The 21500-nt window shown below is 45.7% G+C and overlaps 1 protein-coding gene across 6 annotated transcripts in view; it reads right to left on the bottom strand.

The window, feature by feature from the left end:
* The window catches only part of LOC135917201 (epoxide hydrolase 2-like), a 40522-nt gene extending 19331 nt beyond the window's left edge, over positions 1 to 21191 (bottom strand). Inside the window, exons 1-3 of one of the 6 annotated variants that reach the window (XM_065450716.2) lie at positions 20994 to 21191; positions 12874 to 12925; positions 3740 to 3968 (exon numbers count right to left, since the gene is read on the bottom strand). In XM_065450716.2, coding sequence (XP_065306788.1) covers positions 3740 to 3928 — 189 coding nt within the window. In that variant the 5' untranslated portion in view covers positions 3929 to 3968; positions 12874 to 12925; positions 20994 to 21191. Of the gene's footprint in view, positions 1 to 3739; positions 3969 to 12585; positions 12609 to 12873; positions 12926 to 15145; positions 15312 to 20993 lie in introns of those variants that run through there. The other 5 variants (XM_065450714.2, XM_065450712.2, XM_065450715.2 and 2 more) reach the window with 5 other exon arrangements.
* Positions 21192 to 21500: the final 309 nt, after the last annotated feature.

The following is a 21500-nucleotide window of genomic DNA, read 5'->3' as shown; positions in this document are numbered from 1 at the left end:
TACACTCCTTATGCGTATGTGGACCAGCGCATATCTTGGAGCGGATGGGGCCTTTATAATATTTCGCTATATGTCCATGTCTTTGACATCTAAAACATTGTGTAGCAGACCCCACGTATTCCGTCACGGGATAACTGCAGAATCCAAGCGACACTCGGTTTGGTAAAGGCGCGTCCTTAGAGAATTCCAGGATGACCGAGCGTCTTCGGGTTTCCGTTACTACGCCATCTTCGTTAGGGACGTAGAAAACTTGCCTTTTAGCAGATATGACTCCTTGTTTGCTCAAATACTCCTTGAGATCGTCATCTGAGTACTCAACAGGAACGTCCTGTATCCTCCCGTACGTGGCCAAGTAGGAGTATGGAACTCGAGCTTCTACAGGAATACCCGATAGATCTGTCACTGTGAGGAGACGATTGGCTGCGGAAAGTGTAGACACTGTCACCATGAGGCTACCATCCTTGTTGAGACGGTGGCTGAGTATCTTTTCGTGGGCTGTTGTCACGGCCGCAGAAGCCAGAAGATTTGGGTTTACTTTCCATAAGCTGCTGTCAGGCTGAGTTGGCTTGAATATAACAGGAACACCTGCGGCTCTTTTCTTTGTGTAAGAGACAACAGTGAAGGCTGCCTGATCCATCTCTTCGTTGTCTCCTCCAGATTCCCTTGTGTCGATGTCATCTTCACGTAGCCTTTTCCTTGCTTGCTCATCTTCTCTGTGGTCTACAGAAGCAACGTGCTGACCTGATTGCTGATTGCTTGCGACGGATGCTATCAGAGCATCACGAAGGGCGGCCGACGGCGGAGGCTCGCCGCGCTGCTTCGGTCCGGTGCGCTTCGGGAGCCGCTTGCTGTGCTTCTCTCGCAGGACGGTGACCCCCAGACCGGCGTTCGGTGAAAGAGAGGCACAACGAGTAAAAATGAGTTCTACACTTGCTAGAAAAGACTTAAAATTACAGACTGGCGTTCGGAAACAAGCCTATCGCTCGTCGTCTTCGTCTTCCTCCCATGGACGCATGCGTTCTCATGCACTCGCATTACACAATGTTACACACGTGGCGATTAGCTCAAAGAGTTTGTTGGCGTTTGCACGATAGAAGTCTGCGTGAGATTGTTGCCTATAACGTCAGACACACTTGATAACATACTGATTCTGGCATTGAACATTGAACTGCTGTGTGGGAAGCACTAAAAATAAATTCTAGGCTGAATCACACCTTCAAAATGTAGTTGCAAGCAAAGAACTGTTTGTTCGAAGGTCGTCAAATTGCCGCTTGTGTCCTTGGCCAGAACATTTCATCTTTGCTTTGTAGGTTGTCCAGACTTTGTCGGACTCTGCCTGCGGGCCAAGTGAGAAGGGCGCATGCTGTTCAGGTGCAACTGCAACATTTGGTGGCGATGGTGCTTGGATGCATTTGCTTGCCGGAATTTTTCAGGTATTTTGTGTAAGATGTACTGATTTTCACTTTCTCTTGGGGCTGATTTTGTGGGTCGTTACCTATGTATTAAAGAAAAAGAAGTAAAATTGTGGACCAATAGCTAGAACATCAGGCTGCGGTACTGAAGGAACGAGGTTCGATCATACCATCGGGCATGTAATCCAATTTTCTTTAGTGTGAGCTATTCAGTAGGACATAAACAGCAACAAGCAGCCACAGTGCGAAAATTCTGGAATGTTCGCAAACAAAACTTCGCTTTATAAGTTAACTGAAACAAATTGGTATTTATGATTCACGGAAACATTACCACGTTGATGTGCTTCAGACATACTGATGAGGCGGTATTATATGGTGAGGTTTAATTAGGGGGTTGCATTTTTGTTACGCAATACGTAGGTGCGAGTACATGGTCAGCAGACAAGGGTTCCATGATACTTTTGTTCGGAGCATTTATGTCCTTTGTCTATATATCTGGAATTATATCCGACTAGATTGCGACCCACCCAGCAGCACCTAGCTCCCAGATGCCATGTCAAACCTGGGAAAGTAGGTGAAAAATGCTTCAATTAAAGCACACCCTCAATAAACCTGTTTAGTTCTTTTGAGGTGTTGGCTCTGCGAAGTCAACTGTTGCAAAACAATGACCTGGTCACAACTTGGTAGATTTCCACCTTATTTGGACGTGTGTTCGTTCCATGCAATCATGTTTTAGGCAACGCTGGTACGGCTCCTGTCAGCTTATTACTCAGCAACTGTACTAGCGTCATTACTCATCCACTGCTAGAGCGAAGAGCCCTTACGATACCGACCTTGCAATGGGTAAGGACCACTCTTTTTGCATACCTCACGGTCACACCCACTTAAGGAAGTCGGTAGCAGCTTTTATGACGACGTCATTTTGCATCAATAGTCAAGTTACTGAGAAGTACTGAGCTCTGAGATGAGCGCCTGGTGTAGAGGTGCTCAGCAAAAAACACACCACCTGCTTCACTCTGTTTTAGGGGCGTTCTCTACAAGATTCAGTACAAGACGCCCCTCTCTGAGGTGTCAGCGCCTTTCAGAAAGATTCCCCCAAATTTCCCAACGGCGCGAAGAGGAGAAGCTCTGCGCACACGCAGGGGTCACAAGCCAAGAACTGTCCAAATCGCAAAAGTGAGGGCCACGAAACAGTTAATAGCACCAACGCTTTGCTTGAATGGAAGTTTTGCAAAGGGATATTACTGATTTGGCCTGCAAATACGACTATTTTGTAATTTTTTGCCTGCATGTTCCAGTCTTTCAGTCTCCTCGTATAACACTTCCTACTACCGAGTTAGGTGTGAAAGTATTTCAAACTCGACAATTACGCTTCATAACCCACTGCTATAGCTTTCTGCGGCTGAGAACATGTTCGAGGGTTGGATTGCCGCCCTCTTCGTCTGCGATCCCTTTGTAAGTCTTTGCAAAGACTTTCATGTATCGCACTGCGGATACACATAAAGAATCTTAGTTCGTACAAATTAATCCCTCGTATCCATATTGCGTGTGTTGTTTGAGAAGGCTCAGTTCTCTAATTGATTGTTCTTGCGAATTTTCTGGTTGTAGCCATTTCTCAGATGTGTTCTTAAAAGCCTTTGCTCGAAAGTGCAATAACTTGCAAAGGCTCAAGGATGCCCATAGGAGGAAAGGAAAAAGACGAATGCAGAGCTGCTTCATTGATGCGGTTCGATTCACACAATTCCAACACATTGTGCAACTTTTTGGCTCGACGTACAACCCCGGGACATAGGTAACAAAATAAAAATGAACTATGTATAGGCCAGTAACTCTGATTATTTGAACTCAGTAACTGCAAACAAAAGTTGTGACACATTATTACTAATTAATCGTGAGCTGACTGACCACTGTGGCCATGGCACTTTACTGCTCAGCCTGACTCTCACGGATTCGTTTCCTGACCGCAGTGGCCACATTTTTACGTGGACGAAATGCCGAGACGCTCGCGGCACTGACTTATACGCTCTACTGGTACTCAAAATTCTTGCGGAGTCTATATCACCATAAGGCATCTGCATTTACAGTATCTAGCTATGGGACATTGTGCCTGAGAATTTAATTGCCATTTTCAAGATGCGGCACAATTTTCTGCTTGGCGTTATCGAAGAGCGCACATCCGCCGTTGGCGGCTTCTTTTTGTGGTTCCACCTTTTCGGCCTTGGTGGCTCACTGCGATGACAATTTGCTTCACTAGTCCTAACTCCTCACGTCATGTCCTACTGTTATCGTCGCAACAAGTAAACTGGGAAAGTTCATGTTTACCCTACCGTCAAATTTACGTATTGGTGTTGTCCATACGAATTGTTCATGAAGTCTGGTGGCTCCAACCTGTGCAGTGGATGGAGAATACTGTCGCCGTACAAAAAAAGTTGGAGATTGACGTAAGCCTTGAGCCAGATCCACATGCTTGTTCCGATCGCCAGAACCATAAGTTTGCCTATCGGTGCGGGCACCATATTTGCGGAAGTAGGTCTGGTGATCTAATGAAGAAACTGTCTGAAAAAGAAGGAACGGTATTGCTTCAGCACATCTCTTCTCAGATTATATGAAGCTTATAAAATGAAAATTTTCCAGATATATTTGTTCAGTGGTGAGTGTGAGTCACACAAGATTTCATTGCTTTTGCGTTGTTAGGCTGTTCATAAAAAGGCAAGAAAGGCCTCAGCTAGAAGGAAATAAACGCTTGCACTGAATGACTGAGGCGCGTATTTCTTGCAATAAGCACGTGATAAACCTAAGGTATCGGAAACATGAAGGGACTGAACAAGCGGCACTTTGGGGCGTTGATACAGAGGCTAATATTAAATATCCATGAAAATCAAGCGCCCTAGGCAAAGTATAACTCGACGAATGGTGCTGGCCAGGGGGGACGATTGACAGCGGCAAAGGTCCGACAGTCCAGATGCTGGAGCTTGCGGCGGTGAGTGCTTTGAGATCGGCCGTTGTCGTCATTGCGTACATCTATTGCCAGAGCCATATGACACAGTTAGCCTATATGCTTACCCAATTGTAGTGTTAGCGGATGGTACATCAGGACGAAAGTGTAACAAAATTGGGCAGAAACCCAACAATGTGAGCGAATAGCCTGAACGAACGAAGGAAGGAACGACATAAAGTAAGGGAGTGAAGCGAGTGAGGAAGGGAGCTAGCGCTAGAGCGAACGAAGGAACGAGTGTTTTCCTTGCCGAGTCAGATCACCGACCATGGACCGCCAGACACCTACAACCGCCAGAAATCTCCAACCACCGAACAAGCACGAAAACAGCCGAGAAAGTTAATTGAATCAACTTTCTTCGGCTCCTTCGCTATAGTGCTTGTTATGTCTGAATATTGCGATGAGCATTCCTTAGACGTTTACCACGAGCACCCCCCTCCCCCCTTCATTAATTAGAGCCTATCCAGAAATCGACAGAGCGTTGAGGCCGACTGTTGACGGGTCAACGAAAGACCCCTCGAACTGAACCTGACAAGCTGAACTAATTGACCAAAAGGGCGAACGTCGAAAGCTACCGTGGGAACGGCTTCGACGTCGGTTTCCCAGATTGCTACACGCTTGCGCCACAGTTGCGATATCATGGGCGGGATTTGGTGACCGATTCGATGATTGTGATTGGCCGCGATACAGTCCTCAGACTCCTTAGTCTAGCTATTCTCCTAGCTAGGGAAAACGAAGGTATTAAAAGCAGAGACTTTTGGTGCAGTGAATGGGGCTAACGGGTCCTGATGTGAACTCAGATGTTTATAATGCTTCTCCATGGAGTGGGCTTCCGTATCTCGAGCCCAGTGTACGTAATGTAAAATAAAGTTTTTCCCCTCCATTCCTAGCACCAAACGTATTCTTCAATGGCTTTCGTGGATTAGTGGCGCAAATGCCACCTCAAGCCGCAACACGCCCAAGAAAGCTATTCACTTCATCTATTTCGCTACTGCTAGAAATGCGCTAATTTTCAGTGCATTTATAATTTACCGTTTCACTTCAGGAAGTAGTAGTCGCTGCGTATACCGCTATGCATAAACTTATAGCCGGATCACTGGTGTTTCACGCGCAAGCGTAACTGGTCAGCTCTTAAAATTGGCGGTGTTCGTCTGAAGCGGCCATGCAAGCGAACGACGAACGCGCCTGGAGATGAAGAAAATCGCACGCTGGGGATAGTGCGAAGGAGCGCGCTCAGCGCGCGGCAAAGTACCGCACCTAGATGAATATGTAGGCAATGTTGAGTCAAGTGGCGAAGGAGAAACGAAGCCAAACGTCGCAGAAGAGGAAAGCAGGCGGATAGGCGCTAGGTGGACCTCCTCTGGCAGTTGCTACTGGTTTTCTTTGCGATGCATACGTGGTAGGTTTGTCTCGTGACGGCGCCGTCCTCGCGCACCGTGCGCTGCGTGTGTGAGTGAGAGCGTGCGATGGTGAGCCGATGATAGTGGATCAATCGTGCATGTGCAAGGGGAGGAAGCACGCCATATTCTGTCGGGCACATTAGACCTTGGAAGCGGGGGCGCTGTATTCGAGAGCGCGCGGTCACGCGCACTTGAAGCGATGTGGTTTGAGGCACAGTCTAGGTGGGCCGATAGCCCGTAGCTTTTCGTGCGCTCTGTTCTCACTGTTGAGTTTGCGTTGAAGCCATAGAAAGCACGAACGTCACTTCGCTCGCTGCCGCTGCCGCGAGTCCTCCTGCCAGCATTTTGACGGCGAGTGTCCGCGGTCATCGAGTGCGGATACATTCAGTTTGCCTCTGCGCCCTGACACCATGCTAGTCAATATATATTGTAAGTTAGCAATGCAATGTAAATGTTTCCAATGGGCCGTTCTAATCCGGCGAGTGCTGCGTGTGTTGCGCGAGCTTTGTCTTGCATACGATCTGTGACGGAGACAGTGTATGCGTCAAGGCGCATTGTGGGCCGATAGCGTCGTGTGCGCCATAACAACCATACGCTTGCGCGTCACGCGCATTCACGATGTGAGACGTCACTGTAACTTTTCTTTTTTTTTTGCTTTAGTGTAGCATTGCTTCGATTGGCTTTTTGATGAATGCAAAGCAGGAATAGTTGGCTAGGCCGTACCTGAGAATTATGAGAAACTTCAAAGAAGCACCTCCAAGAACACGATTGAAAGCAAAAATTTGCTTTTTATTACAAGAGCATTTGTATGGACATTCCAGGCGCATTTGTGCCGTCGGTGTCGGCGTCAGTATGAGGTTTCGTACAAAGGTCTAAAGTCGATAAAATCGGTGTGGCGCACCGTATGCCTATGCGCAAGTGAAAGCGGTCGACGGTGAGCCGGCGATCGCGGCTCAATCTCGCACACACAACGGCTGAAAACATGAAGGAAGCGCACCGCCTTCCGTCGCGCGCAAGGCTTCGGGGGGAGGGTAGGGAGAGGGGTGGCGTTTTACTCCGGGAGGCCTGGGAGGCCGCGCGCGCCGGGCGGGGCTGTTGTATCTTGAAAGCTATTTGCTACGGGTGGAGAGCCCGAGCTGCGTTGTGTTTTCGCGGCATAGTTCACATCGATGCGACCGCCTGCACGATGGTCAGTTCGCTCGCTGCTGCTGCAGCGTTTCTTCACTACAGCGCTCTGACAGCGAATTTTCGCGGTCTTCACGTGCGATATTTTTATGTTAACTTGTGCGCGCATGACAGCGTGCTTGTTAATTTAGTTTGTATGCCTATGTTTACAAGTTTGTACAGCCGATAAAAGTACTATCCTTACTTCGTATAGCTCTCCAATAATTTGCTATCGCAATCGATGTGTATCCTTTCGGCCAAAACTACAAGTCTTATTAATTGTAAGTGCCTAAAATAAAAAAAGTCCAATAAATGCACCGGGCTGCTAGTTCCCGACGCTTGTAGGTCAGACAACGCAGTAAAATTATTATCAATATTTGTTGGCATCAATGCTACCATAGTCATGCGCATGCTGCGCGGGAACTCGGTAGCTTCGCAAATGTGGAAATGGAAAGTTCGTAGTGTACAGCAAGCATTTGCTTTTACTCATCGCAGCAGGTACCTGGTTCGTTCTTTACCGCATTCTTTAGGTCGCGAAGTAATCGTTGACAGATCAAGGAGCACTCAGAAGCTTCCCTATGCTTCATTATCACGTTTGATCAGCTTTTCTTCGCAAGCAACGTAATGTAGTGTATGCTTGACAGACATGGTAGCCTCCACGTGCTGTGTTTATTTCGTGTACAGTGTTGTACAGTATATCGAAGTGCTGCGCAATATTATGTAATGATGAATAAGGGCACACGCACAGGCGGTGTTCAATATGTAAGAGGTCAGACTGCTAATTAAGCTTCATTCGAAGATCCGTCTGAAATCGACTGTGTGCTATTGTGTAAGTGAAAATCCCACATGACGGGAATTATTGCTCGCACTAACTTTTACATATGCTATGATGGGTAAAATACCGATGATGGGAAAAATAAAGTTGTACTTGATTTTATTCGAACACAGTTGTCAAAATAACACCAACGCATGAGCTTCTACCGTGGGTTGAGTCATAGTTAAAACGGCCCAGACGTGAGATCGGAGAATTACACAACTCGAGAGAAGGTTCAGTGCCTTCACTGAATGTTATTACTAGAGTCTTTCTAATATGACGCTGCCACGTAAAAAGGTCAACAAAGCCTTCACATTTATTAGGGAGAGCTAGGAGCACGGTAGGCTAAGTTAGTCTAACACGTTGTCTACGGTCTAACACAGTCAAAATTTTATTTTTCCTGGCTACGAGATCTATCATAAAAGGTCAAATCTGACAAATACTTGAGTACCTTGAGTTTAGTAGCTGTGTCAGACGTTGCATAAAGTTTCTAGCAAAAAAACAAAGATAAATCAAACAGGAATGTATAATAGTGCGCAGAAAAACTGCCTATCCAATTGATCAATTTCTATTGGCGAGCTAGCGGAAGAGCTTCAAAAGCCCACGTAGGATTTTTAAATGGCACCCTCGAGTTTAAGGCAAGAAATGAGTCTAAAATTCCAGGAGCATACATAAAACTAATAATGTTGTCTGCCACATTGTTTGCTGTGTAAGGTGGTCTAGCAGTGATTCTTTTTGTTATTTGTTCGGGAGGATCTTGCAGCGTAGTCATTCTCATGAACGGCACATGGTGGATAGAACAATCAAAACAATGGCGTAATATCTGACCAGTCGAGTGCTCACTGTGTTAAAGTGCACTCATAATTAATGGTTAGTATATCTTAACATGACGGAGACTCGCACAACCATGGAGATTTGAACTTGCCGAAGAAGGGATGGCCTCAGGCCGGATTTAACGTTTCCTCAAGGCGACTCATCTTAATAAGTATACTTTGGAGGCGCGACAGAAGAAGAATAAAAAGTAGAAGAAAAAAAATGGGCTGGACATGTTCAATAGTCACACTTTTTATTGAAAGGAAACGCTTAATTATCTACACGGTTAACAGCAACAGAACAAAAAATTTGAAAATTAGGGAGAAATACACGCAAACTTAACGCACTTCGGAGTTTAAGTGGGTGGAACTTCTTCGAGTTGGCTAGGTAGCAGCTGTGACAGATGAGACCAGCTCGGACTCGTGGCCTGTTGGTCTTATCTGCCTGCGTCACGAGGACAATGGCGATGTATGGGGCTTCTCGAGGTAAAATTTCTGATGCGAGATGTCATACTGTGCCACAATGGCAAGTTTATTTTGGAGGGCGGGCCATAAATGAGTTTCGTAAGGCTTCTTCATCCTTAATCGTTGTTTTTTTTTGCTTCAGCTGACAGAGTTCATTTGAGTCAGCTTGAACGGAGTACCTGGGGCAAGAACATTTGTATTCACCTACCGCTGCCGCCCTTGTTACGTCTTGTGATCAGGCATGGAACGTCACGGAGGCTTTAATCTTGGTAAACAACAATACTTTATATACAGAATACTCGAGAGGTAGCTATTTACAAGTGGATCTCATGCATTATTTCGGCAGAGCCAGAGGTGCAGAGCACAGCCCAAAGGTCCCGAACATTCGTAAGAGGTCGAGAGCTCGGTTCTAACACTTTGCTTGTTCCTCCAACGCCATCGCTCTATCAGCCACAATACACTAGAAACCTGATTAGGTAAACTGCCAACCTTGCATGAAGATAATCAGTGTACTTTCACTCACTCCGAAATGTCCAGACCCCAGCCAGCAAATGAGAGAGCCACGCAAGATGGCCGCCTAAAACGTTGCCACTCGCGTCATGACCATGATGATATTTTCGAAGAATTATCGTCATGCCAAGCATTGCTGATGCAAAAGCCAAGCATTGTTGCTAGTAGCAAACTACTGAAATAAAGTTCGCAATTTAACGGGCCTTGTAAATTGCACGAAACATTCGCTCGCTAAGTAAATTAACAAGCGTGGCGGCGTGCGGGCACACGCAAACATGAACAGATATTTATCGATGACTGGGAGCACTAACCGTCGCACCACTGGCGGGATCAATAGCCCCGGCAAACGGGAGCCACTTCAATTACAGGCTGGCACAAGAAGTGGGCTGGCGAATTGGTGGTCGTGCCGTTGCTTTTTTAGGGGGCCCGCGTGTGCTCAGGAGGCCAGAGTAGATAGTAATGAAGAAGGTCCCCTAGGGGAACCTCAGAAGAGCATCGCCGTCGATAGCAAGAAAAGGAGGAAAGCAAGAAAGAGAGCTCGCCATGCAATAGGCTACATAAACATGCAGGGCGGCAGAAGAAAGCCAAAGTGGGCAGACAGGAGCAGTTAAATAGAGAACAAATAGAGGTGTATGCGGTTACAGAAACGCACCTTAGAGACTCGGAAGAGCCGCCAGTTATTGAGAATTACGTTTGGAAAGGTTCAACAGAACTAAGTCGGAAAGAAAGGGAGGGGAGTCGGAATGCTCATCCGTCAGGGAACGAAATGTAAAAGAATAAATTCAAAATGTCAAGAGCATCCTTGGTTATCAGGTACAATGAGTGGGAAAAAAACTTGGCTGGGCGTTATGTACTTGTGGATGGGAAATAACTGCACAGAGAAGAATAAAGAGTTAGTCGAATGCATATGCGCGGATATTAAGGATTTCGGGAATGGTGCTGAAATTGTCCTGTTAGGTTACATGAATACATACATATATACAAGATTTAGATGGCTATACCGACAACAACGGGAAGTCAATGCTAGACCTTTGTGAGCAACATAACATTGCTATGGTGAATACAGGGCCCAAGTGTGAAGGGAAGATCACGTGGGAAGTGGGAAACCGGCAATCGATCATTGATTACTGTCTGATGACAAAAGTAATTCATGATATGTTAAGAGAAATGGTGATTGTTGAGGAAGGGTATGGCAGCATAGGAAGTGACTATAAACGCATCATTTTAAAAATGGGATATGTAGTTGGGAATGAGACCAAGGAGCACAAGATGGCCAGTCCAAATTTGAAGGCTGAACAAATAGCAAATATAGTCACTAGAGTCGAGGAAGAAATTGGCAAATGACCAAGTGAAGAGTGGGAATATGGTGAGCTTCTAAGTGCAATAATGACAGAAATACGGAAAGAGAAACAACATGTTCGTTGGAAAGGAACAAAGAAACCGAAAAGCTGGTGGAGCAGGGAAATACGAGAAGCCATCCAGAATGACAGAAAGCATATCGAGAGCACATGCAGGCAAAGAAGGCGCAGTTGCCGCAGTATGAAATAACCAGTAAATGGGAAATTTACCGGAAGAAAAAGTCTATGGTTCAATTACTGGTGTAAGCAAAATTAAAAGGTGAAAGTGAACGTTGGTTGTCAGAAACACGTGAGAAAAAGAAGACTACACCTAGAATATTTTGGAACCACATAAAATTATTAGGCAGGAAGTCAACAACGATACAACATCTCCTAGAAGAAGATGAAAACAGACTGGAAGGAGAAGCAGCAATAAATAACATCCGAAAAATAACAGCCGCGTCTTTCCAACGCAATGACGAGGTTGTATTTGAAGAATAAATGAGCATGAAAGACCCAAGTGGAAAAGGAGCACGTGCTGACAAATTTCAACTGGAAGAATGTGGCAGAGAAAATTCCTAAGCGCACAGCCACAGGGCTAGACGAGGTTCCCGTTACTCTGATTAATGAACTAGGACCAAAAAGTAAGGAAGCTCTGGTGAAAGCAGTGGAGCAAACTTTAAAGGATAGACGAATACCAGACAGTTGGCGACAAAGTAGAATGAATTTATTTTATAAAGGCAAGGGGGAGAAAGGTAGAATTCACTTGTATAGACCGTTGACCGGTAATATAGACATCGGTATTATAGAGCCTAGCAATGCAAGCAATCTAATTAAAGCTTCAAGCTTGGGCAGAGAATAATGGAATTATGGGAGAACTTCAGAATGGCTTCAGAATAGGTAGGCGTTTAGATGATAACTTATTTGTTCTTACTCAGTGTATTGAAATATCGAAAGTAGAAAGCAGACCGTTATATGTGGCCTTTTTAGACATTAGAGGAGCCTATGACAACGTAGACCGCAACATTTTGTGGGATATTCTGAATGGGGAAGGCTTAGGTGACGATTGTCTACAGCTTTTGAGAGAGATTTACCTAGAAAATACCGTTTGCGTTGAATGGGAAGGGTTGAGAAGCGAGGAGAAAGTTCATATCTACAAGGGACTGAGACGGGGGTGCCCTTTATCCCCGCTGCTGTTTATGATGTACATGGTGAGGATGGAGAGGGCGCTACAAGGAAGTAATATCGGGTTTAATCTCATACAAACAGGCGGGTACAGTAGTAGAGCAGCAGCTCCCAGGTTTATTTTATGCGGATGACATTGTGCTGCTAGCTAACAAGCAAAGTAATTTGCAACGTCTGGCTAATATCTGTGGACAGGAAGGCAACAATTTAGGTTTGAAATTTAGTGTTAGAAAATCAGGTGTTATGGTATTCAATGAAGACACTGAACAGACAGTGGAGATACAGGGCCAGGAAATACCTCGGGTAACAGAATATAAATACCTCGGTATATGGATAAACGAGGGCAATAGATATGTGGAAACACAGTAAAAAACAATAGCAGTGAAGGGGAGGAGAAATGCAGCCATAATGAAGCACATAGTGCTATGGGGATACAATAGGTACGAGGTCCACCGAGGTATGTGGAAAGGTGTAATGGTTCCAGAACTTACGTTTGGAAATGTGGTTGTTTGCTTTAAATCAGGGGTACAATCAGGACTGGATGGGAACCAAAGGTCACTGGGTCGCCTTGCATTGGGCGCTCACGGGAAGACTACAAATGAAGCTGTGCAAGGTGATATGGGCTGGACCAACTTTGAAGTGAGGAAAGCTCGCAGTAAAATTTAGTATGAAGAACGCCTGAGGAATATTGAAGAAAGTAAATGGGCTGGGAGACTGTTCAGTCGTCTGTACAGGAAAAACATGGATTCACAGTGGAGGAAAAGAACTAGGAAGCTTACCAGCAAGTATGTCTCCTGTTGGATGGCCAACACAGCAACAAAGGCGGTGAAGCTGAAAGTCAGAGAGGCAGAAATAATCTCATGGGTGGCGGCAATGGAAAGGAAACCTGCCATGAGAAACTACTTATGAGGAAGGAACGAAATCGGGAAAGAAACAAATTATGATAACTCAAAGGGAAGCTCATTACTTTCCAAAGCGAGATCGGGATGCCTTGGAACACGCACCTATAAAGCGAGATATAAGAAGGAACTAGAAGCATGTGCTTGCTGCGGTAAAGCCAGGGAAACTATGGAACATGTTTTATTAGAATGTGAACACGTCTACCCAGCTGTCGATTTAGGCACCACTGGCCACCTTGAAGCCCTTGGGTTCAGCGGGAGCAGTGAAAAAGTAAACATGTCCGCAATAGGCATTAGTAAGAGGCGACTGGAGGATTGGTGGAAGAAAAGTAGGGAAACGACAAGAAGCGGAGACGTACAAAGCACAGTTAGCAATAGGGGATTAGAAAATTTGGGTGTGGGAGTTCATGGTTTTGATTTCTTTTTATTCTTTTTTTATTGTTTGTGTTAGGTAGGATATTAGGCAGTATAATAGCAAGAGCTTGGTGGCGCAACCCACCGCCCCGATCCAAAGGGGACGCTCATGACATCTATCCATCCATCCATCCATCCATCCATCCATCCATCCATCCATCCATCCATCCATCCATCCATCCATCCATCCATCCATCCATCCATCCATCCATCCATCCATCCATCCATCCATCCATCCATCCATCCATCCATCCATCCATCCATCCATAAGAGACGATTGGAGGATTGGTGGAATAAAAACTGAGAAACGAGAAAAAACGGAGACGTACAAAAGAACAGTGCGCAATAGGGAATCAGAAAATTTGGTTGTGGGAGTTCATAGTCTTTTTCTTTTTTAACCTAGGTAGGACATAAGGCAGTATAATAGGAAGAGCTTGGTGGCGCAACCCACCGCCCCGTTCCAAAAGGGTCGCTCATAACATCCATCCATCCATCCATCCATCCATCCATCCATCCATCCATCCATCCATCCATCCATCCATCCATCCATCCATCCATCCTTCCTTCCATCCATCCATCCATCCATCCATCCATCCATCCATCCATCCATCCATCCATCCATCCATCCATCCATCCATCCATCCATCCATCCATCCATCCATCCATCCATCCATCCATCCATCCATCCATCCATCCATTTGGTTGTGGGAGTTCATAGTGCTTCTTTTTTCTTTTTTTTATTGTTTAACCTAGGTAGGACATCAGGCAGTATAACAGCAAGAGGTTGGTGGAGCAACCCACTGCCCCGTTCCAAAAGGGACGCTCATAATATCCATTTCCTTCGGTAGGCTTCGACTCGTTCGAAATGAGAAGTGATCTCGAAAACACCGCGAGGTTATCGTAATACTCTGTCTTCGAAACGGCATGGGACTAAACAAAAGTCATTTACGCAATCATTTGTTACGAACGAAGTGCATTTTACAAAAGCAACGCCAAATACAATTCGAAGCGGGCAGCCGGTACCGCCGCCATATTTCACGCAAACTCCGCAAACCATGTAAAACGCTAACTTGTTTGCGTTCTGTACACCCGCTATTTCGTTTAGCGTTCAGCGCATGCGCAATGATGACCCGCTATTTTTAGCCTACGCTATGGTATAGCACATGCTATACTAAAGCTGTCTGTTTTGCTGAAATTATGCGCGAAGCACAGAAGGCGCTGGACGCATTTCGGTAAGATTTCCAAGATCTTTTCGCAAAAGGTCGCTGAGAGCACCGTATTTCTGCGCAAGGAGACTATTTCCCAGGTAACTGTCTTTGAACGCGAATAAACAAAGTAATATATTCAAAATCTGGCCAGTTGAAACTTTTTCATACCGCAGCGTAGCTGTGCCAGTCGTTTGCGCAGATGCAGCACACGACTTTGGACGTATTCCCCAATGTTCTTTAAATGATTTGAGTGCCGCGACAACCATTGCATTTAGCTACCAAATGCCTAACCATTTGGCCAGAACGAATTATTTAAAGAGGCCCTTGAAAATTTGTGAGCACCGTGGCGTCATGTCCTTCGCGAAACGTTCTTTAAATAAAGTAGGTAAATTCAACATTATCAAGGAAAAAAAAAGTGCCTCTCGCGTACTGTTCACTCTGGACATACGTGTTGACACACGAATTCGTATCAGATACACCCGCGCTATAGTCGGCCGTCTCTATAACGAACGCCACTTTAACAAAATTACCTGTACAATGAAGGAGTCCGTGTGTCCCGCCCAAATTGCTATCTTTCTTGTGTATCGTGATCCAGGGAAAACAAGGGGAAGGCTCGGGATAGAAATTCTAGTCGATGAGCAAAACGAGAAGGACGTAAAAGCGCGAGCCAACAATTCTGCAAGTGCGCTTGTCTTCTTCCAGGCGACATATGCTTCACTCGGCGTAGTATACATAGGTCGAGTTCTAAAGGGGAGAAGGGTAAGGCAAGTGGGTGAGGCAACGGTCGAGGGTGTGTTAGCGGTGAGGGTGTAGAAATGAACAGCTGTGGTGTTCAACGCCAGTGGAAGAATGTGAGAAAGCGCCGGGTGCCATTTCGGGGAAGAGGCCTGGGCGGTGGGAGCGGGGGGGGGGGAGGGGGGATCGAAAGATTATCTGCTCTGCTGTTGGTCAGTGAACTATCGTCTTTCTGAAAGAGAGAAAAAAGAGGCGGCAGAAAATTGTGGCCATGCGAAAAAAAAATGTCTAACGTGGAACAAATATATAAACAAAAGAAAACAAGAAGAACGGGATGAAATAAAAAGAAAGAAAAGCACTGGGCAACCCAATGAAAAATAATAATGTGCTGTGCCCTATAGCTTGAAATTTCGCTATGCTAAGTGTTCTTTTTCTTCGGTTCTTTTATTTTTTTCTTTTGTCTATGTATTTATTCCATTTTAGTAATCTTTGTTCCTACGATCACAATTTCCTGCTGCCTCTTTTATTCTCTCTTTCAGGCCTCTTCCGCAAAAGAACACGGCCGGCTAACACACGGAGCCTGTTCACATACCTCCGCCGACGTTGAACAGCACGCCTTTCTTTTCGATTCTGAACGCGCGCGGGTAACAGACTCTATGTTGCTGCTCCGCCCACTTGCCTTACCCCTTCTTCAATTTAGAAGGCGCTTACCTATATACAATGTGCCGAATAAAGCATATATCGCCTAGAAGAAGACACGCCACTTGTCGAAACATTGGCTCCCGCTTTTTCCTTGTTGACGTTTTGCTCAAGTTTATGGTGAGTGCCTCTACAGCGAAGATCAATTGAACGAATTTGCATGTACAATGAATTTAAGCGTTCCGGACAGCTAACTTGGTAGTTTTTACCTACAGTAAACTCTCAATTGTACGAAGGTCGGTTTATCGAATATTTCAGAAAAATGAACTTTTTAAAAATCCCCGGCAGTTTTTTATAGAATCTATGCAAAAATCTTTCACTTAAATGAATTTCGGAACAGTCAATATTTCAGTTTAACGAACTCGCTCAGAAGACCAAAGTTTGCACTGCACTGCACTACAGGCGCAACCGATGCCTGCCCTCATCAAACCACCGCTCCAGCGGCAGTGTAACGTCACTAGCGCTACAGCGCCCCTGGGGTAAAGCGGCGGCGCGGAAAACGAACGGCAACGAGGCCTGGCCTCCGAAATCGACCGCATAAAACGAGCAAGCATGTAATCCCGGAGGTCATGAACAAAATAGCATCGCTGGCGCTTACAACGCCGCCAGAGCAAAGCGGCGATCTGTCACACCACAAACCACGTGGTGTGTGTTTTTTTTCCGACCGGCTAGTCGTGGCATGGTCATCGTCTCTTTCTTTCCAGTCTCGTCGTTTCCGCGTGGGCACACAAAGGTAGCATTGTAACTGTTATGAACCTTGTACTTGTTGATGTGTACAAATTCAATTTCACACATTTCTAACACTATGGATGCCATGTCTTTTGCTCCATGAATTGCACTTCAAACTTTTGACTCTGTATGCCATGTCTTATGTTCGTCTAGTGAATGTTCAGTTTAGTGAAGTTTCAGTTGTGAACTATTTCCTTCAGTCCCTTGAAGTTCACTCAACTGAGAGTTCACTGTTATGCCTCCAGCGGTACGTGTCGCCGCAGTTTTTCTACATCCGCTACTGAGCTGCGATCAGCGCTATCAATCGCGACGAGCTTTACGTGTGTCGAGTATGTCGAGGTCAACGATGGCGTGGTTTGCTCAGAAATGACGGCCGACGAAGTCGCCGAGAACAACAATGACAGGAAAAAGGCCAACGTCAACGAATGCAGTGGGGATAAAGGGCCTGGCGATGAACGATGCATTTTAACGACTATGATAGCATTAGCGACGTTCTGCGCTCTGTATTCGTAGTTTGCCCAACTTGGCTACGGAGGGTGCTTTAACCTCAATGGCATAAGGTCGGCCTCACCGACCAATTCCGTGGAAGAAAGTGCGCAGGACAAAGGTCGCATCGTCTTTCGCTGTCATTCACTCAGTTGAATGAAAGTTTTGTTTTGCTGGACGTACATAGGTTGCTTTATCGGGAGCGGTACAGTGCCACGTATAACGAAAGATTTTCGAGACCCGAGCTCTTGTTAATAAGAACTCTGAATGTATATAAATGATTACAACAGCACTTGTTTGCCATGTAAGTGTTGCACCGCTTTGTTTCGTTGTGCTCCAAATATCTAATGGTAATAAATAAAATGTTTCTTTCTAAATGGTCAATTTCGCCTTCTTCTTGCGTCTAATCGGTATCATGTTTTCTTTCGCGATGTGAACTTGTATTAAACCGAGGGGCATTGCAATGGAGCTTATTTTTTCCAGAATACACGACTAAATCCAAGTACGTCCTCCCCAGGAAACACTTCGGCAAGAGTTCCCATGTGCTTCGCCTCCACACCAGACACGTTCAAGCCAAACGACAACCCGTTTTAAACCCGCAATTTTTTGCTAGCCAGAGCGGCAGCAGAAACTGGTCATTGCAGCAACGTGGTCTGGTCATGCCTGTCAGGAGCGCACGCACAGGCCGGCCGTAAACTGATCCAGCTCCGTAAAATGATCTCAGCGGCAGCGCCTGACTTTCTACACGTTGCTCAACCGGGTTGTGCTTGCTGACTTTCAGCTCGATGACTGGAAGCGTGAGTTATCTAAGCCAACTGCCGCTCACATTCCTCCGCGGTTATTTTGGACGCTCATGGAGTTACCGCATCACGCTTATGTGCCATCAGTGATTAAGGGCCGATTTGCGCTCGAGCCGCCCATCGCCGCAAGCCGCACCGCACGCGTGCGGTCACGCTAAAGATTCCACGTATCCAGCACTTGTGCATAAATTACCATTTACACTGTGTGCACAGTGTATACCTTGCACATTGTAAACCGAAATTTGTGCACAATTGTTTGATACGTGCAATCTTTCGCGCGACCGCACGCGTGCGGTGCGGCTTGCAGTGATGGGCGGAAATCGGCCCTAACACTCGGCCCACGTCCCTGCCGCATAACTGGGCCGTATCGCAACTGCGTGACGGGATTTATTTAATTAACACACCAGTTGAAATATGTCTCACAGCCGTTTCCACAATTGGCGGAAATGCTTCTTCTCGGGCAAACCTAAACCAAGCTAGGGAGGCGGGCAGATATTTTGGGAGGGAATGGGTGCTGCAGAAGGCAAGTGATGCTTTGTATTTAAAAAAAAAATCGCAGACCCAAAGCACAGTTGGGCACCTACGTGAGGCGAAACTTTCGTGAAGCGGCTAATGAAATGCTATAAATGCGCACATTCCATAGCTGCCTCCCAGCGTAAACGAAACTGTCTCGCCCACGTGCGCTTTTGCGCAGCCGTGCTACGCAGTCTGACCATTCTTACATTGGCTCGTATTGATTCATTTCTTCTCATTTATTTTGAATGTGCCGGGCCACTTCATGGCTGATACCACGTTGTGGCTAGGTGCCATGGCGCGGAAATCATAACCATCGTCAACAGGCGGCGACCATCTCAATGAAGTAGTTAGCGTTGTCACAATATGCACTACTCGCTTCTTGGCAAATTACGCATTGTGAGTATGGGCCGCGGTATGAAAATGATGATCATAATCAATACGTGTTCATAAACTGAAAGCGCTAGTTCCCGTTCGCACAACAGAAGTATACATGCGATTCTGGCCTAGAAATTAAAGCTTCATGCTGTGGAGCCATGCTGCCGAACGCGCCACCGGGCGAACTTGTTTTTTTTTTTTTTTCGATGATTGAGGTGGAGCTCACTCCGTGAAAGCCCGACCAGCGATCTGCAGCCTGACCCAGGCAACACCACCGGATGCTAACAACAAAGAAAGCATCACTTTATTAGAAAACCGTCACATCACTTTCCAGTGGCTACCATATCACTGCGGCATCACCAGCAACAACGCCGACAAAGCGGCTGTTGGCAGTTAACCTGCGAGCGTAATGCGTGCCATGGTGTCATGGGTGTAAACTGTATGTTAACTTCATTCACTTGCAATTGTAACGTTATAATGCAATAGTAGAATTCAACGGACTTAAGAAGCAGTCTTTCACACAATTTCTTGGGAGCCTTTATTGGAACTTGAGGTGCCGCCCGGAATATCGCACCGTAAATTTTATTTAACGAGTAGCTCGAGCGTCAAGGGCGCTATCACAACTTCATATTTATTTTTTCTATTAGTTCGACTGAGAGCGTGTAATGCAATAATCGAGGCTGCGGTGGCCGATTGATTCAAAATGTTCACATTCCGATACAACGTAGGGACCATGACACGTCATAATAGATGGATTCCTAATAATTTAGGCTACGTAGGCACCTAATGCAAGGTATGCAACGCTAATCAACCATCTGTGAATTCCCCTGCCCCTTCTTTCAAAGCCGAAAACCTATCTCTGCTAGCTTAATCCGGCGTTTCGATCCGCCACTCATGGCAGGAAAAAGCTGACAATCTGGGCACGTATTCACCGGAAACGTTACTGTGTAATTTTTCGTAAGAGGCAATGCAATGTTGGACATATAAAAATGCTGGCTAGGTAATGTCTAACAGTCTAATAGCGTCGACGAACAAAACCTTTGTGAATTCGGACCTTAGGTTCGAAAAGATTCTTGACACGAGGCCACTAAGCTTGATCGAGTGGACAAGCGAAATGATGACCAATGAACCACTCTCAATACCAGGAAAAGGAGGCGGATGCGCTCACATTTTAGAGGCGTAGGTATTTCTCTGTGCGTATGTCAACGTCGTCGCTCGACGAGGGCGCTAGTCACCTCCGAAGATGATTGTTGTAATGTGGTGTAAAGAGGCGAGCTGATATCATTTCATTATGAGGGGCAGTGCCAAGTCGCCGTCGCCTTTGCACTGCCGTCACATTAGAAATATTTTTCTGCATCCAACTCTCTATCGACGTCAATCAATGTTACACCAAAGCGCCTTCTGCAAGCTGGCAGTATCCTCTTAAGCCATATGTGCAACAAAATAAGGGAACGGAAAATGACATCCGCAGGGAAAAGAGCGTGCAGCGCAATAAAAATTGCCTGTCGGGTGCTGTTATTAATACATAAATTAGCATTGTCTTCAGGTCGTGCGCCGTGCCTTTCTGCAGCAGTGCCTCCTCTGCTGGAATTGCATGTGCCGTAACCGATTGATACAGACAGGAAACCAGAAGCATCGAGGTAGTATATGTGAAATGGGCGAGAGGCCTTAGTCACTCCGTCGCTAGAACTTTTCTTGAGTCCGCAGGAGCCATAGCTTTATGTTTGTCGGAATATCCAATCGCAGTCCACTGCTATAGAACACATCCCCCACCAAACAAACAAACAAACAAACAAACAAACAAACAAACAAACAAACAAACAAACAAACAAACAAACAAACAAACAAACAAACAAACAAACAAACAAACAAACAAACAAACAAACAAACAAAAAGGTGTGGACTTTAACATGCCAGAACTACGATATGATTATAAAGCACGCCATAGCGGGAAACTCCGGATTAATTCTGGCAACCTGGAGTTCTTTCCGGTGCACTCAGTGCAGAAAAGTAGAGAAAATTATTCTTGTACACTCACTGATGGTGGCTCCTTCAGCGTGGACGAGAGTAGTATCTTTTTTTTTTCGTGCTGTACGAGCGATATTCTTCATATAAATCGAGTCATACGTATAATCATCCGCGTATGCTAGTTAACTTAGTTGGACGAGTTCTTCGTGCCAAATCCTGATTGTACGAACTGGTCAACTCATTCTTGGGGAAAAGAAAGTGTGACTTCAAAATTTTCTTCGGAGAGCAAATGCGACACGATTGAACTTTCACTTTTGGACAGCTTTGGCGTAAACACGCTACGTAAGCATGACGCACATTCTAAGTGATTGACGACTCTTGTGTGTCATCCTCTTGTCACAGTTGTACCATTTGACATTCATGGAATTAGGTGCCATGTCCTTTGTCCTATGCTATTGCAGTACGCCGAACTGCCTTGACGCTTCTCAAGATATATCTGATGAGTAACCTCGTGTTACCCTTTCCACTTTGACAGAACATCACTGGAAGTTTCATAAGGCTAATAACGCACCAGAAA

Source organism: Dermacentor albipictus, chromosome 7 (genome assembly GCF_038994185.2).
Source record: "Dermacentor albipictus isolate Rhodes 1998 colony chromosome 7, USDA_Dalb.pri_finalv2, whole genome shotgun sequence".
Taxonomy (NCBI): Eukaryota; Metazoa; Arthropoda; class Arachnida; order Ixodida; family Ixodidae; genus Dermacentor; species Dermacentor albipictus.
The sequence above is the reverse complement of the archived record's forward strand: the minus strand, read 5'-3'. Positions and strand labels throughout refer to the sequence as shown.